General features: G+C 46.1%; 1 protein-coding gene across 1 annotated transcript in view; it reads right to left on the bottom strand.

Moving 5' to 3' along the window:
- RASGEF1B (RasGEF domain family member 1B) overlaps positions 1-14,696 on the bottom strand; it is an 83,923-nt gene extending 69,227 nt beyond the window's left edge. Inside the window, exon 1 of the mRNA XM_085641244.1 lies at positions 14,380-14,696. Coding sequence (XP_085497370.1) covers positions 14,380-14,577 — 198 coding nt within the window. The 5' untranslated portion in view covers positions 14,578-14,696. The remainder of the gene's footprint in view (positions 1-14,379) is intronic.
- Between the last annotated feature and the right edge of the window lie 351 nt (positions 14,697-15,047).

Genomic DNA, 15,047 nt, shown 5'->3' with positions numbered 1-15,047 from the left:
TGATCGCGCCACCACCCCCGTCTCCACCTTGCTTAAAGCCAGGACTCAGCCCAGCTAATGTCCCGGGGCATGTTCTTAACACACTTGTGACCACGCTGAAAAATGAAAGCGCGCTTGTTCATTTAAATATAAATAACTTGAAATATATTCGAGGCACGTGGCCGTCATGAACGCCTCACAAACCGACCACTGGCTCTGCAATGTGTCGGGATACTTCGAATTTTGAAGGTGGCGCCGTGCCAGGAGAATGCAGGGTAGCTCGCCCTGTGGTGCTGAAGCAGCTGGGTAATATGAATAGTAAATGTCTGATGGTAGCTCAGTTTTCTATTTTATAGACGTCCTGATAAGAAACGTTCAGTCCAGTACAATCTGGAGCACTTAGATTCTCAACTCTTCGCAAATATTTGTCGGGGTCCTAGCTGGCCCACCTCAGCTGAAGACCTCTGGATAACTGGGGCCTGCGGCACAAGTAACATTTTAGAAGCACTGCACCATTTTTTCCCCCAGAGGGTCCATCACTCTGCCTTCATTATTGACCAAAACGTAAAAGCTCACCCTCAGAAATGTCAAAGTTCTCAAAATTAGCTTAGTCACTGGCACGATGCGATTAGAAACCCATTTATCCACACGCGTGAAAGCTTTACCTTATAAATTACCTTTCAGATCAGCTTCCATGTTCATCCTTTCCAACACGTGTAATCGCCTAATTTCTTTGCAGTAATTTTCGTTACTCCCGAGACCATCTACCTCATTCCATTCCTTCAATTATAAGGTGAATCACCTCCCAGACAGGCATCTTTCGTCATTAATTCATAAAAAAATAGTACAAATACAAAGACACATGAAGTAGTAAATCCTCCTCCGTCATTCAGGGAGGGGCTACAAATGTGCTCTACACCCTGTGGCAACCAAGTCAACCGATCAGTCAGGATGAAACTGGGAATAAGAGAAGGGTGATGAGGAAGATGGCCCAGGATTAGTGAAGAGTTCCATCAAGGAATTCAGCCATTATCTCCTGGAACCACTTCCTCATCCCTTTCCACACATCAAGAGGATGTTCTAAGTCAATGCCTCTGGCTGAACATGTCAACAGCCCAAGAAACACCACAAGGCCAAAATGTTGTCATTACACGTGAAATTTAAATGAAACAAAAGTAAGCACTATCGGCCCAAGGAGACGAAAGCCAACGCATTAGAGCCAAATGCATCTCTCCTTCACCACCCACCTATAAAGATTGGAGAACATCAAAGGCAAGCCCCAGGGGCGTGCCCTTCGGATATCAAAGATTCAGACTTGCTGTCCTTCAACCCAAGAGGCAGAGATCTCTCCCGGAGTTTTCTGCTGAACGCAGGAAGGAAGTTCAGTATTAAGCGACGTTTGAGCCCTAGAAATCACAGATTGGACTCATCGGCTGAGAAAAGGCAGTGAAGGTTTAAGGCCCGTCTAAGCAGATCCAAAATTGACCCAGCGGGAATCACAAGACCAAACATCATCCATCTACACAGGTCAACTGCAATCACCCTGTGCACATCCACAGTAAAATGTTTGTTCCTCCTAAATACTGGATTGGGTAGAAAGAAGGCAGAGTGATTTTCTTGTCCAAATTCTGCTTGAAGGGAACTTTTGCAGGGAACGGACTGCACAACGTGTGGATCACCATTTCAGGAAACACCCTGCAATAAGGGGAGAACACAATTTGGGGAACATATCTCCCCCGACAACTTTCATAAAATAACCTTAAAGAACACAAACCTCAAGAAGAGTGCCTCGAGAGGTTCAGAAGGAGGTAGATGCAAAACCCTAAGAACAGGTGGCGGGCACCAATGGGAAACAGGAGACGTGGACGGCAACCCGACAATAGATAGACCGACTCTGGAGGAGATGAACATAAGAGTTCAGCTGATCCATAAGGTGGCACGGTCCTCTGAAACCACCTCCTCCCATCTCCCTCACCCGCACTGAGAAATTTCACCAGAAGAGTAGCCAGCACTTTCATGAACACTCTCTGGGGACTTAGTCATCAGGCTCATGAAGAGATGGCCCCTCCCACAAAGAAAGAAAAAAGAAAACACTGTGGGGCTGTGAGTGTGGAGATCAAATTATAGCTCCTCGTGATTACCAGAAGAGGAGCCAGAAGGGAAAGAGCTGTAAGAAAATGTTGGAGGTGCCCGTCTCTGAGGTGGTTCACCTCTTACCGTATGCTGTAATTGTGATGCATTCAACTTTTCTGTTAAAAAGTTGCTGCTTTCATTTCCCCTGTGCTGTATTCCATCACAGTATTTTCGTTCTTCCATATTCCTTTACAGGAGAGTGGCAACAACAGGCATACCCATCAGAGCAACTCCAAGAAGGAGCTGTCCTGGCTGAACCGCTATGCCACATCCCTCGCTATGCAAAGCAAATAACATAGTCCTTATCCTCTTTGTGCCTAGGCAGTGATAAGTAGGAGGAGTCTATTGGCACAGTGTGCACAAACTGCAAATCTAAGTGATGTGGGTATCCAGATGCAGGCCTTCCTGCTCAAAGCGCCTAGTGATGAAACATGCTAGTCAATGACTAAGCACAAAGAGGCAGAAAGAAAACTGGCAGTTTTTTTTCATATCTGTACTATAAAGTGAATAGGAAATCTTCTTTTATGAAACCACCAACTCCACACTCGGCAGCAACTCACAATTTCTCAACTATGCATAGAGAAAAAGAAAACAGCCCCAGCTGATATGTCGAGGCGTAATGAATGCACTTGTGATCATGCTAAAAAATGAAAGCAAGGCTTGTTCATTTAAAAAATAACTGTAAAAGTATTTGAGGCACGTGGCCACCATGAAAGCCTGCGTTGTCGCCTCTAAACCGACCACTGGAAGTGCAACGTGTCCAGATTCTTCAATTAGGAAGAAGGGGTCACAGTATTACTTGGAAGCAGAGCCGCCCAGCCTGTGGCTGTTTAGAAACAGCTCAAAATTTAAAGGTAAACGTCTGCTGACGTCTCAATTTAGCACATTAGTGAGTCTGTATGTGAAATGTACGACACAAGGCAACCCTGGACTCCTAACGGATACATACACATTTCCCCTTCTCAAACTTTTATCAAGGGCCAGTCAGCGGCGCCGCTCTGCCCAAGGCATTTCTCTATCTGTGAGGTGGGCAGACTAAGTGAAATTTTAGACACTCATTTTTTTTGAAAGGCTATCATTTTGCCTTAGGTGTTGATCTACATCTAGCCAGAAAGCTCTTCCCCAGAAGCTACAAACTTCTTAAAAGTAGCTTAGCTGCTTCTTAATCAGTAATATTTTAACCCACTACTCAGAAAGCTTTACCTTGTCCAATATCCTCCAGATTGGCTTCCCCGCTCATCTTTTGTAAAAAAAACTGTCATTGCAAAAGCAACAGAGCTGGCCTTGGCAGGCATACACTGAATTTGTGTGCAAAAATAGGGAATATGCGGAAAAAATTAACGACATATTGAAAAAAATATAGAGATGGACTGCTGGGTCACTCTTCTAAGTGTATCAGCACTGGCACCTAAGTGCCACCCTTTTCAAGCAGCTGTGCACATGTGATGAGACAAAATGCAGTCATCCTCAGTGTGGGGCAGGCAATGGGTGATGGGGGCAGACCCACTGCCCATGACGTAAGCTGTGTTGGGCAGAAGCAAAAGGTGAATGACACTTGAACAGACAAAAAAATAACAAGGGCTGACTGAAAGCCCCTGTATGTATGCATATATATGTTATTTAGGAAAGTTTAGGAAAACAGGAGGCTGGTGATACAGCTAAAGCTAGACCTAAAAATTGTGACAGGAATGCTTGCAACATTATGTTACAAGCTTCTACGGAGGTAAACTCTATACTGCATGCCTTAAGCTTCTTTTTGCTCTCCCTTGTCCCATTATAGAAAGACAAACCATACGCATGTCCGTCAGACCCGCTCAAAAAAACGTGTAATGCTGGCTTTCTGGCCACATCACTTTCCACACAATGTGAACAAACATAGCATGAATACTAGCCTCTTTGGGCCTCAGAACTGTAGGAACACTAGATTATGTGGGTATCCAGACACAGGCCTATGTCTTGCCAGCAAATGGGGCGAAACATGTAAGTCCGTGAATATGCCTGGCTGGCAGAAATAGGTCTGGAGTTGTGTATGATGCAGATAAGACATGGACTAACTGGGCAAGACTGCTTCTTTTTGTGGCTAGTCAGAATGAATGGCAGAAGGTTGACCCTCTCTACCAACAGCACAGCTGGAAGAAAAACAAGCATTGGCATAGCCAATAGGTCTCGCCTTTGGGACCTTATAAGTGTTTAGCTATGCAACACTTGCATAACTGAATACTTATAAGGTCCCAAAAGCGAGACCTATTGGCTATGCAAAGCGGCCCTGCGGCCGCGAAAGTGAAAGTGATCGCCATCACGATCACACATCAAAGCAGCCGTGCAGCCGCTAAAGTGAAAGTAATCGCGGTAAAGCGCGGCGCGCGCGCCCGCTCACATGCACTGTAGCTCTAGGCTGGCCTGGTAGCACTTTTTGGAGCCCTCTCAATAAGTCTTGCCAGACCAGCGCATGCGCTTGGTCAGGCGAGACCTAAAAACTCCCCTGTTGCCACACCACCCACACAGGGCTACATTCGTAAAACAGTTGTGGATAACTGTCTGTACACTGCAGCGTCGACTAACCTGGATTGTCCACATTCAACCAAAAATAGACATCTCCCAAGTTAGTTCTGCACTCTGCAAACCTTGTGGGCATCTCGTTCTAAAGACCGAAAGGAAGATCCAAGCTCTATAAAAAAGAAACAGGGTACACTTAGAACTAAACATGGCGCGTTCTTAGCCCCAACCATCGAACAAAAAAGGTGCATTTAAGGCACATCCCTTTGCTCAATACAGAAAAGAAGGCTGATTGTTTACTCAGTTCTTATCTTCCACGCCTAGTGTTTGCACACTTCCCCCGCTCCCAAATCAATCATTAATACAACAAGGAAATTACAACAGGCAATTTTTTTGTTCATGCTCTGCTCTACAAAAGCAAACGCGGAAGAAGCCGTGACTCTTGTCCATGGAGACTATATCTGGGGCTAATCACAACATAGGCAGTGGAGCTGGGACGGGAATGTGTTTTAATCTTTCCATGTCCAGACCGAATTTCTCTGGACCCTCCTTCGCCAGTGGTGACAAACAAGGCATGTGGTCGGTTTTCAGATCTCTCAAGTTACCAAAATCCCTTATGCAATGCAGGCTTTCTTCCTAGTTTGCTGGTATTCATAATCCTGTTTAATTTATTATAAACCAAGAACTTAATGTTCCAAAATCCAAAGAAAATTCCCACCCCGGCTAAACGTCAAATGCTTTAAAGCGAGGGCTCGGATATTCTTCAAGTATTTTCCAACAGGGAGTGTGAAAAAGACGCTCTGGGTAAAATAATCCATCTTAAATGGGTGTACACCATATTCTCAGCAGACAGCTCAGTGGGATAATGTGCCCACTGCAAAAAGTCTGTCAGTACACACTACGGGTCGCATGTATGCCTGTGGGAAAAGCTGATTAAGTTTTTCAAAACCTTCCTTGTTTGACAAAATAAACGCCAGAAAATAAGTTATTACAGCGCTCCGAAGCTGCAAACGCTATATAAAGGGCATAGTGCTGCTGTGCATAAACATAAAACAAAGCCTTTTGGGTCGACATTGAAAAACAACGTGTGCATCGAAGATAGACATCAGGACTTAAATAACACTACGCTGAAAGTAGAAGTGTTTCTGGAAGGCAGGCTGTAGTAAACACAGGAAGCCGCTCAGACCCCAGTGTAACCAAAAGCATCTGTTTGGAGGTCGCTGGAAACTCTCAAAGCGTCTCTGATGCCCGGACGCCTTCAGCAAGCCAGCATCACCCAACACGTCATTAAAGCCGCCGAGACACACCCCACAGATGAAGCCACTCGGACATCACTGCATTATGTTTTCATTCAGAACACATCTTTGCATTCCCGAACTCCCAGGCCGATGCAATTCCCTACACGAGAAGGTTTCCCCGACATATGTTCCAAATCGATAAGGACAAAGAGGTCGGAACTGCTACTTCACGGCACGGTGTGGGCACCGTCTGCCGGTCAGATGATGCATCAACAAAACCTTCAACATCTGTGGCAGGGGAGAGCTGTCAATAGTGCAGCAGGTGCGTGGCACGAGAGCCTAAGGGAGGGTCACACTCCACCCAAATCAGTGGCGTACAGCAAGTATGCCTCTCAACCCCCCCCCCCCCCCCCACACACACACACACACTGCAGAATGTGATGATGGCTCAGATTCACGACATTCATTGACTGGGGCCGTCTGAAATGATGGAGGTCCTGCTAGTGCCCCACACCCCCCTCCCCGCGCCGCAGGGGCTTGTTGCGCTCCCTATCTTTTACTGCCTAGCTGGGGATAAAGGGGGGCTTCTTCCTCACTTGCATTGGGGCCCAGGCGCACTGCTTACGTCTCTGGCGTCATCGCGCAACAGGCGCACTTTAGTTCCACTGCCAAGTAGCGGAGTAGCTGTTAACAGTGCAGCAGGTACAGTGGCACAGGGAGCCCACGGAGAGACGACCCGGCTAAACCAGTCAGCAGATGTGTTTTAGTAACACATTAATGAACGTGAGGGGAGGGCACGTGTACCTCGCTTGCACTGGTGCCCGCTGCAGCCTGGGTACGTCAGTGCTGCCAGCAGGTACGGTTATCCCAGCTTCTCAATCTCACAAGGAAAGCTCTCCGCCTCAGAGGGCACTAAACTGCTCCCCAGCCGAGTATTCGATCAGCCAATACAAGCATATCTCCACACCGACAACGGCCTTTTAAAGCAGCCGAGATTCAGTCCAGCTAGAAGTAGCTATTTGAGGGAATTAAGAATCCCCGGGGGTGGCGAGCTTGGGGTCATTTGTAAGAGCGAACAACAGGAAAAATCAGTCAGATTACATCCATGTTCCATATCCAAATACTGTAACACTTGTCTGAATAACACAGGCTATTTACATGGCAGCACTGAGCACACGGGGAACAGTTCTAGCCCAACCACTGTCTTATCGCTGCATAACTCAAGGGGAATCATTCTTTCCAGCTAAGGATATAACAGTTTCCACCCAGCATAAAGTCAAACCTGTGGGCAAGACTCTGGGTGGACGCCCAGACCCATGAGCTAGCTCAGCGGCCTGCAGTTTTAAGGCGCTGTAAACAACAGGCGCTTGTTACCACAACCCACACGCGTTTATTTAGTCTTCCCTGCGAGGAGAACGAGAACAGCAGGTACAATCTCAACAAGAGACCTGGAAGTTGCATTTAGTTCTCAGCAGCGATCGCCAAATTCACTTAGATTGTGCATATTCTAATATTGCCTGAAGCAACTTGTGTGTGTCTAGGGACATCGGTCTGTGCCAATGCAGCACTTCAAAATACAGCATTCAAGGAGTGAAATGGCCTGGATGCCTCAGCATACATTTCAACCACAGAATTGAGAAAAAACGATTCATATAATTGTGGCACCTGTCTGGATGCAAATTTCAGTGGGACGACCCAGTCACGCACTTCGAAAGCCTGTCCGCGTATACACAGGGCGCCTAGGGTCTCAGTAGAGACGAAGGGGGAGGGGGGATGTGCAACAAGTGGGGAAGGTGCAGAAGGGGCAAGTCTCCTGTATGTGTGCACGATCACACGGATGCTTCGTGGTGTGTACTACTATTTCCAAATGCCCCTGCTTTTAGCAGATACAAGAATTGAGGCTCTTTGCCCAGGATCACACGACTAGGTGTTTATGACTGGGTTAAAACGCCAGACAGCTGGTCACTTTTTCGTGGCCACCGTGCCACTTTGCTCCCAATACAGTGTGGCTATAGTCGGCGTTATATTATCAGCAGTTGCAAAGCGCACTCGTACCATTTTGCTTGGCACACAAGGCCTTTCAGGGTCAGGGCTGCCTTTCCACGTGCTTCCGAGGTTTCCCCAGCCAGCTTTGTTTGCTTAGCGAGGACTTGTTTAATCATTGTTAGCACTGGTTAACGTGATAACTTGGCAATGTATTATCTGCAGGGACGCTAGAGTTATGCGATCCTGCGGCCATAGTACTTTCATGAGCATTTGCAGATCTTAAAAAATTGTTTGGAAATAAAATGGATCAAAAGTTACTTAAAAAGAGGCTACATAGGTTACCGTGCAGTGGAAGGCCATGCAGATAGGTTAACTGGTCACCTTTCAGTTGCTTATTGCCGTATGTGGGTGTAAAAAATGTAATAATTAGGTGAAACCTTTGCCCAGACAGAGTTAATGTGTAAAAATGACAAAATAAAATAATGAAGTTATACTACCATAAAATGTGGAGCATTATTCCGCATAACTTGCCTTTTCTTGCAGCATAATTTAATCAACCCAGTCACATAACTTGGCCCTCCTCTGTTGCGTAATTCCTGTGGCCCTGGCGATGTGTATGGAGGCCTGTGATGGAGGACTTGGGTCGATCATTTCCTTCCATGGGGGAGAAGGGGGGGGGGGGTCAATGGTTGTCTGTGGACTGGTCTGAGGAGACTGATCTTTAGACTGGCATCACTAGCCAATTATCCATCTTCAATGAATGACCGAAGAACTCACTTTACAAGAGGAGTGAGCAGATGTCTTCAAAGGAGATTTAATACTGTCAGCTACAAACCTATGCAAATGTTTTCCACTTACCCTAAATGCTGACAAAAGCACAAGCTTGATGTACATCCCTCAGCATTATATGCAACTGAAAGTAAATGTAAGGAGCCTTCAAGGCCTGGAGCAAACCCAGAATATAGACAGTTGTAGAAAAATTGAGATGGCCATAGAATGGGAAATAATGTTCACATCACGGTGAAGAAATCTGGGGTTCTTTGTTTTAGAGGTAAATCCCACACTCAATGACTCAAAGTACCACTCTCCTAAAATCATTAAGCTTCAATTCACTTAGCGTAAACTGACAGGGATGCAAAGCTTCCTTCACAAGGAAGTCAGCTGAAATGGTTGCACAAGTTCCTTTTGAATCCACCATCAATCGCCTTGTGTCTTGAGAGTCTAACCTCTGCATGGGCAGTCTTTCAGGTTCATCCTGGACAGCTTCTTTGACATCCTCATATTTACATCTTCTGGGCCTCCAGCAGATGCTTCATGGCACATGAGACACATACTTTTCTACATTGCCCATTGCCATTGAAAGTGAGGTTTGTTTGTCAAGTTGGTCTCTGCAGCTTTTCCATATCACCTAGATGGCGAATGCACCCCATTGTTTGAACGCCAACCTGTCTGTGCTTTATTCTAACATTCCTAACTTTATAAACCGACCTTTAATCTGCATTTATTCTATCAAATCAAAAATGACTTTGAACCAACAACTACCACCCTCATCTAATGCTGAATAAGCTAAACTGAAGACTGAGGAAGAAACGATGAATGCAGGACCATGCTTGTGGAGTGATGATGTGAGCAATATTCAAACTTGTTTGAAAGGGTGATAAGAAAGTCTTGGTGAAGTACAAAGATCCATGTTTCTCTAGAAAACTGTAAACTCGAACAAGCAGGAAACGTACATAAGACTGTGGATGAACTATATTCCTTAAATGCTAATGAAAATGAGATCATTCTCCTCCAGAAGTTATGCATCCGACTTCCTAATATCCTTCATTAATAGGTTCAGAATATTATACATAATATAATTTCCTCTGCCCATTAACATCAGCATCATCTCTGGTTCTTTAATGAGTAGACTTTGAACTGTTCACCGCCAAGTTTCTGATAATCTACATAATAATCACGCCTGGATTTCCTAACGATGCTTGTGTGGTTTACTTCTTGCCGCAAGTTCTGCTCTCTTCTATATCTGTCATTATACAATTGGCAAACAATGGATCAGCACTCAAGATTAGTAATGTATTATGTAAATTACATGTGCAATTCAGCAGATACATTTTTAAATTGACAAACACAATGATCACTGTGCCCATGTATGCAACAGATAGACAATGTAGATGTCATAATTTTCTTTCTTCATTAGCCCTTTATTAATTTTCTTTGTGTATAAAAATACATCAATGAAATAAGAGATAAAATCCAGTAGCCGACGTGTTTCGTCAACAAAGGACTTCTTCAGGGCTTTAGATTGTGCCAAGGATTCACCAGTTCCGCAATATGTACTGGCATTTAAGAACATCAATGTTTTGTTAATTTGTATGGTACAGGAATTCTTTGCTCCATGAGAGGCGTGTTCCGCTGCAGGACAGTGCAATTGGATTGATGTGTGCATAACAAGAACAGATAAAAAAAAAGTCCTTTGAGAAACCAGACACTCGAACCAAGTGATCTGGGGAGACTTTGCCCCATTTGGCTATTGTCCTTCTCTGTCCAAGGTCAATACAAAGGATTGTGAGGCAGAAAGTCCAGCTTTTGACAACATACTCCAACTGACTAAACAAGGTTCATGTGGGTTTCCGTTCACCCAGGGTGGAGCCAGTCATGTGTTCTTCTTTGGCAGATCTTAGATGGACAATGGATGGCACGCTGCGCTGTAGGCCATTTTGCTGCAATTCAGAACGAGAGCGGAATTTTGAACACAGCTCTTCCACGAATTAGATCATATCCCACTAGACATTTGCAAATCTTACCCATTTCCTGTAGCTTTTCTGATGCAAAGTCCATCTTGAATGGTGTTTCCCGGGGCTTCTCCCTGTCACTCATGTTCTTAGTGTCTTTCTTCAGCCTCTGGCTGCTCACATTCCGTCAACCAGCCTTCATCTTGACACATGTGCCGATGACCCAATCCTCTTTAAAGAGGTGGATGATGTGGGTGAGCCACCAAATTATTCCAAATCATATCCATTGGCCATTCCTCAGTAGATGGGAGTCACAGGTGGAGATTATGGTGGAGGGCAGAAGCAACAAACTTTGGTCTTCTGGCCACCTCAGAAGGGCAGTTCTACCCTTCCAGTCCTGCCTCCGTGACTTCCTCAAGATGGCGGCTGTGGGAGACGTTTGTGGAGGCCAATTGGATGGGAGCACATTCCTCATTGTTGTGTACATAAGAAATTGGGCACAAATGGATATGTAAAACTAGAAGGAACTCAGATATATGAGTATTACAAACAATTTTGGAATGCTACTTGAGCCTGAAGCTCACCATTTATTTTAAGCTAATACTAACGAGCCCTGAGGAAGTTCAAGAAATATTTTTTTAACGAAACGCATTGGCTGCACGATTTGTGTATATGCATTTCTATGATAAGAAGAATAAAAAATATTACATTTGCTACTTTAAGATACACTGTCTTGAACATCATTTGAAAGGAAAATATTTTCCTGGTGGTCCATTCCATTTGAAATACTACCCTTCCAGGTTTGTCATTTCTTAACCTGGGCTTCAGGACTGGACTCCAGATTATTTTTCCCTCATCAAATATACGCAACTCAGGTTCACCTGTGTCAGTGCTTAAATTGAGCAGGTGGTATCCAGTGCTCGGCACCAGCACTTAATTGTCAACACCAGCACTTATGACCGATGCCACGTGGGCACGGCTTTTGCGATTTAGAGATGAGCAGAATAAACAGTTTTTTTAATAATTTAATATACATTAAAAGCAACTAATATCTGCCGTCCAAGCCATTCTTATAGCTTTGGGGGCCTCGACAAGTCTGAATTGTCGCACTTGTAGCAGTGTGATGGTTAGTAGCTGTGTAAGTACTGTCGTTGGCAGTACTGACTGGGCAATGCGCAGAGCAAACTGCAATGGCCTCCTGGATAGGGCCCTGGCACTTTAAAAAAATAATAATAATTAAGCACTGACCTGCGTGAACCTCATTGGCTTCCAGTGGAGCGGCGCATTGCCTTCAGAATCTTTGAAAGTGCCCACCCTGCCCTATATTAGAAATCTAACGCTATTCTGTAGAGCAAAATATGTCCAGACGCCCTCATCCCATCCCTCCCTTTCATCAAAGTCATCATTTGCCCTGCGTTTCTCGTATAAGCCACCTACGATGGTTCTCTACAGAAGCATCATATTTTAATTATTAGCATATAAAAATGTAACTAGCATATTGACTACCACAATTGCATGAAGATAGGTATACACAGAGAAGTAGAGTTACTATTCTTAACTCCTCATCTATGTACTGAGACACACACACACACACATATTCAAGGTATGTAAATTTGGAGTTAAGAAATATACATATATATACGGGGCAGGTCTTCTCATCCGAACCCTGGCCAGCTGGGAAGACCAGTTCGCCCCTCAGCTGAGCGGACCCCCCTTTGCGACGTTCAGAGATACGCCTACGATTTCCCACTCCTCAGGTAACTTTACTTGATTTACCGTCTCTTCCATTTACGCCACCAACCCACAGATGTCTGTCTGCCTTAACAAAAAATAATGCAATGCATGACGTCGCTACTTGAAGAATAAAGATAAAAAAACGCCCGACAATAACAAATCGGCCAGCAGGCTGTATTTCAGATTTTTAAAACAGATAAGAAATGTAGGTGAGCCCACACGCATGCTAGCATCGCCAAGGTTTGTTTTTCTGAATCAGCATGAAAAGCAGACACCCTAACCCCTGCTTTACAATGTGCAGCGGGAGTGATTCACCAACTCTGGCTGCCTAGTCCAGACGGCCCTCCCTCCCCCACGGCCCCTCCTCCCAGGTCCCCAGTGGTCAGCAGCGCAGGCATCTCTAGAGCTGGCCTCAAGGCTGCATCTGCCCTATAGTCACCCGGGGCTAAATTTAGAATTAAACAAATAAACGTCGAGGATCACATGTCGCCAGAGGTTTCTGGGATTCAAACACAACACCCTGCAATACAGTATGAGGCCACTTAAGCAGCATTTTGTCGCCATATACAGCCTGACATGGAGTATATTGACGCATTGCAATTAAACCTCACAAAATATTCCACTTGTCACTTCTCGTCTGGCTCTACCTTGTCTCCCCCCCCCCCCCCCCCCCATTCCTTTGTTATGTGCATACGAATAGCGCTTACTACAGCTTGGAAGTTTCGTGGCGCTTTCGGAATCTAGGCGCCCGGACCCCTACTGTCCCTGGCTAGTGGGTGACAGGAAGAGGTCTGCTGATATGTGTTTGTTTACGTCTCAGGCTGTTTAGAGATGAGTCACTGTGGGTGGTGGTCGGTGAGGTGAGCATGGGCTGGAGTCTGGACAGTGGTTGGCCAGATTCTGACGTGGGTCAGTCAGTGTGGCGCATTATGCGTACGGACCCGTGCACTGAAAGGCTACTGCTCGTTAGGAGGCAGAAATTAGCTCCAAGGACAGTTATTTTTCAGTGGCTTGAAATTAAACACACGCACTGCCAGTGGGTCTACTAGGCACTAAAACAGGAGTGCAGAGTCTCGGGCCTGATGGAATTCCCCTCTCCCACATCTCCTGCTCGCTGTCTGCAAGGGTCACCCTACAACTGGAAATTTCTGTGGAAACCTCTGCTTAGCAATGGAAACAGCACACAATTCTACCACCGCCTGCAGCACGGACCTTTGTGCTCAAGAAGCCCGTTTCCAGCACCCCTTCCCCTCGGATGCTTTAAAACTGCTTAAATCAAGCCGTATGGCTCAGTGAGTTATTCAATACTCTACTACACAAACTTCCAGCTGCAAGCGCGCTAGAACGACACAACTGGCTGCAAGCACTTTTTTTTTACTGACTGCTGATACTCTAGGCAGCACATCACCTGCGGAGGCATGGGTATGGTAACCCTGTAAAATCTTCTTTAATGCATACTTTGTAATTATAATGCACATTTCTAAAACAAGCTCTGCTACCCTATCTCGCAGTGTAAATATATTATGCATGCAAACTGCATTAATACAACAATGCATACCATCATTTTTTCACATCGACCTTTCACATTGTATGGCAAAGAAACTTCTGTGTAATTTCAAATCTAGCTTTTAAACACAATAAGCTGTATTTGCATCTATTTATCGCGTTTTACACGCGACAGTACTTTGTTCATAGTCAAGATAATCATTGCACCTACTTGAGTTACTCTTTTACCCACAGTCCAATAGCCAGGGACGCGAGTGAAGGATGCGCTGCACCCATGATTCCACCCGCTATGGGAAACCGTGACTCCTGAAATCACCAACGCAGTAGCGTCTTAGCCGTCTGCAAAGCGCTTCAGCGCCTCCTCAAAGGTGTTATGCATGATGTAACTCACAACATATCATTCCATATCTTACCACAACGAGCACCCCTGACAAAGAGGTGGAGGGTGAGCAGATTTACTACCTATTGTGCAGCAGGTGGTATAATCAAGGATGAGAAAGCATGGGGTTCCCTGGACCACGAAAGGTCTCGTTTTTTTGTTCTGCGCGGTAAAGCAGTGCTCGGCGCTCACTCACCTGGGTGTGTGATCCTGGCTCTCCCGTCCCAGGAGACCGCACACCTCCTCCGTGTGCTGCGGCGTCTCTGGTGCTCACAGACCCTTCCTCCCTGGGAACCAGTGCTTCGCAAAGAGCAGTGGTGGGAGCCACCCGTCCCCTGCGGCGGTGAGTCCAGAGCCTCGGGCGGTGTGTCAGGGGCACAGCTCGGTACACCATCCGCACACCCCTCTCGGCGGTTCCACAGCGCCTGCACCACTCTCGGCTGGCACTCGGCTAACCTCGCTCTGTTCGCTACACAGACATCGCCGTGTGTTTCTGAGGAGAGGAGCCCGCCTCCCCGCGCAGCGCCCAACCCGCCCTCTCCCTCCCCAGCACCTCCCCCTTCCCTCCCCAGCACCGCCCTCCCCCTCCCCAGCACCGCCCTCCCCCTCCCCAGCACCTCCCCCACAGCCGCCCCTCTGCAGTGACCGCACCTGCTTCCCGACCTTGCCACTCCGCGCAGCGCTGCGCCTAAATATGGCCATTTGTATTGAGTTCCCGAAAGACTCTCCCTGACCACTACATTCCCATAAGAAAGTTACAGCCAGCCTCCGAAAAAATGTGGCCAGCCCGACCCTTCCAGTGTACGCACGAACGATTAAATTTCAGGGTTGTCGCTCGGAGCAGTTGTAAGAGGGTAGGTAGGT

Source organism: Triturus cristatus, chromosome 2_2 (genome assembly GCF_964204655.1).
Source record: "Triturus cristatus chromosome 2_2, aTriCri1.1, whole genome shotgun sequence".
Lineage (NCBI taxonomy): Eukaryota > Metazoa > Chordata > Amphibia > Caudata > Salamandridae > Triturus > Triturus cristatus.
The sequence above is the reverse complement of the archived record's forward strand: the minus strand, read 5'-3'. Positions and strand labels throughout refer to the sequence as shown.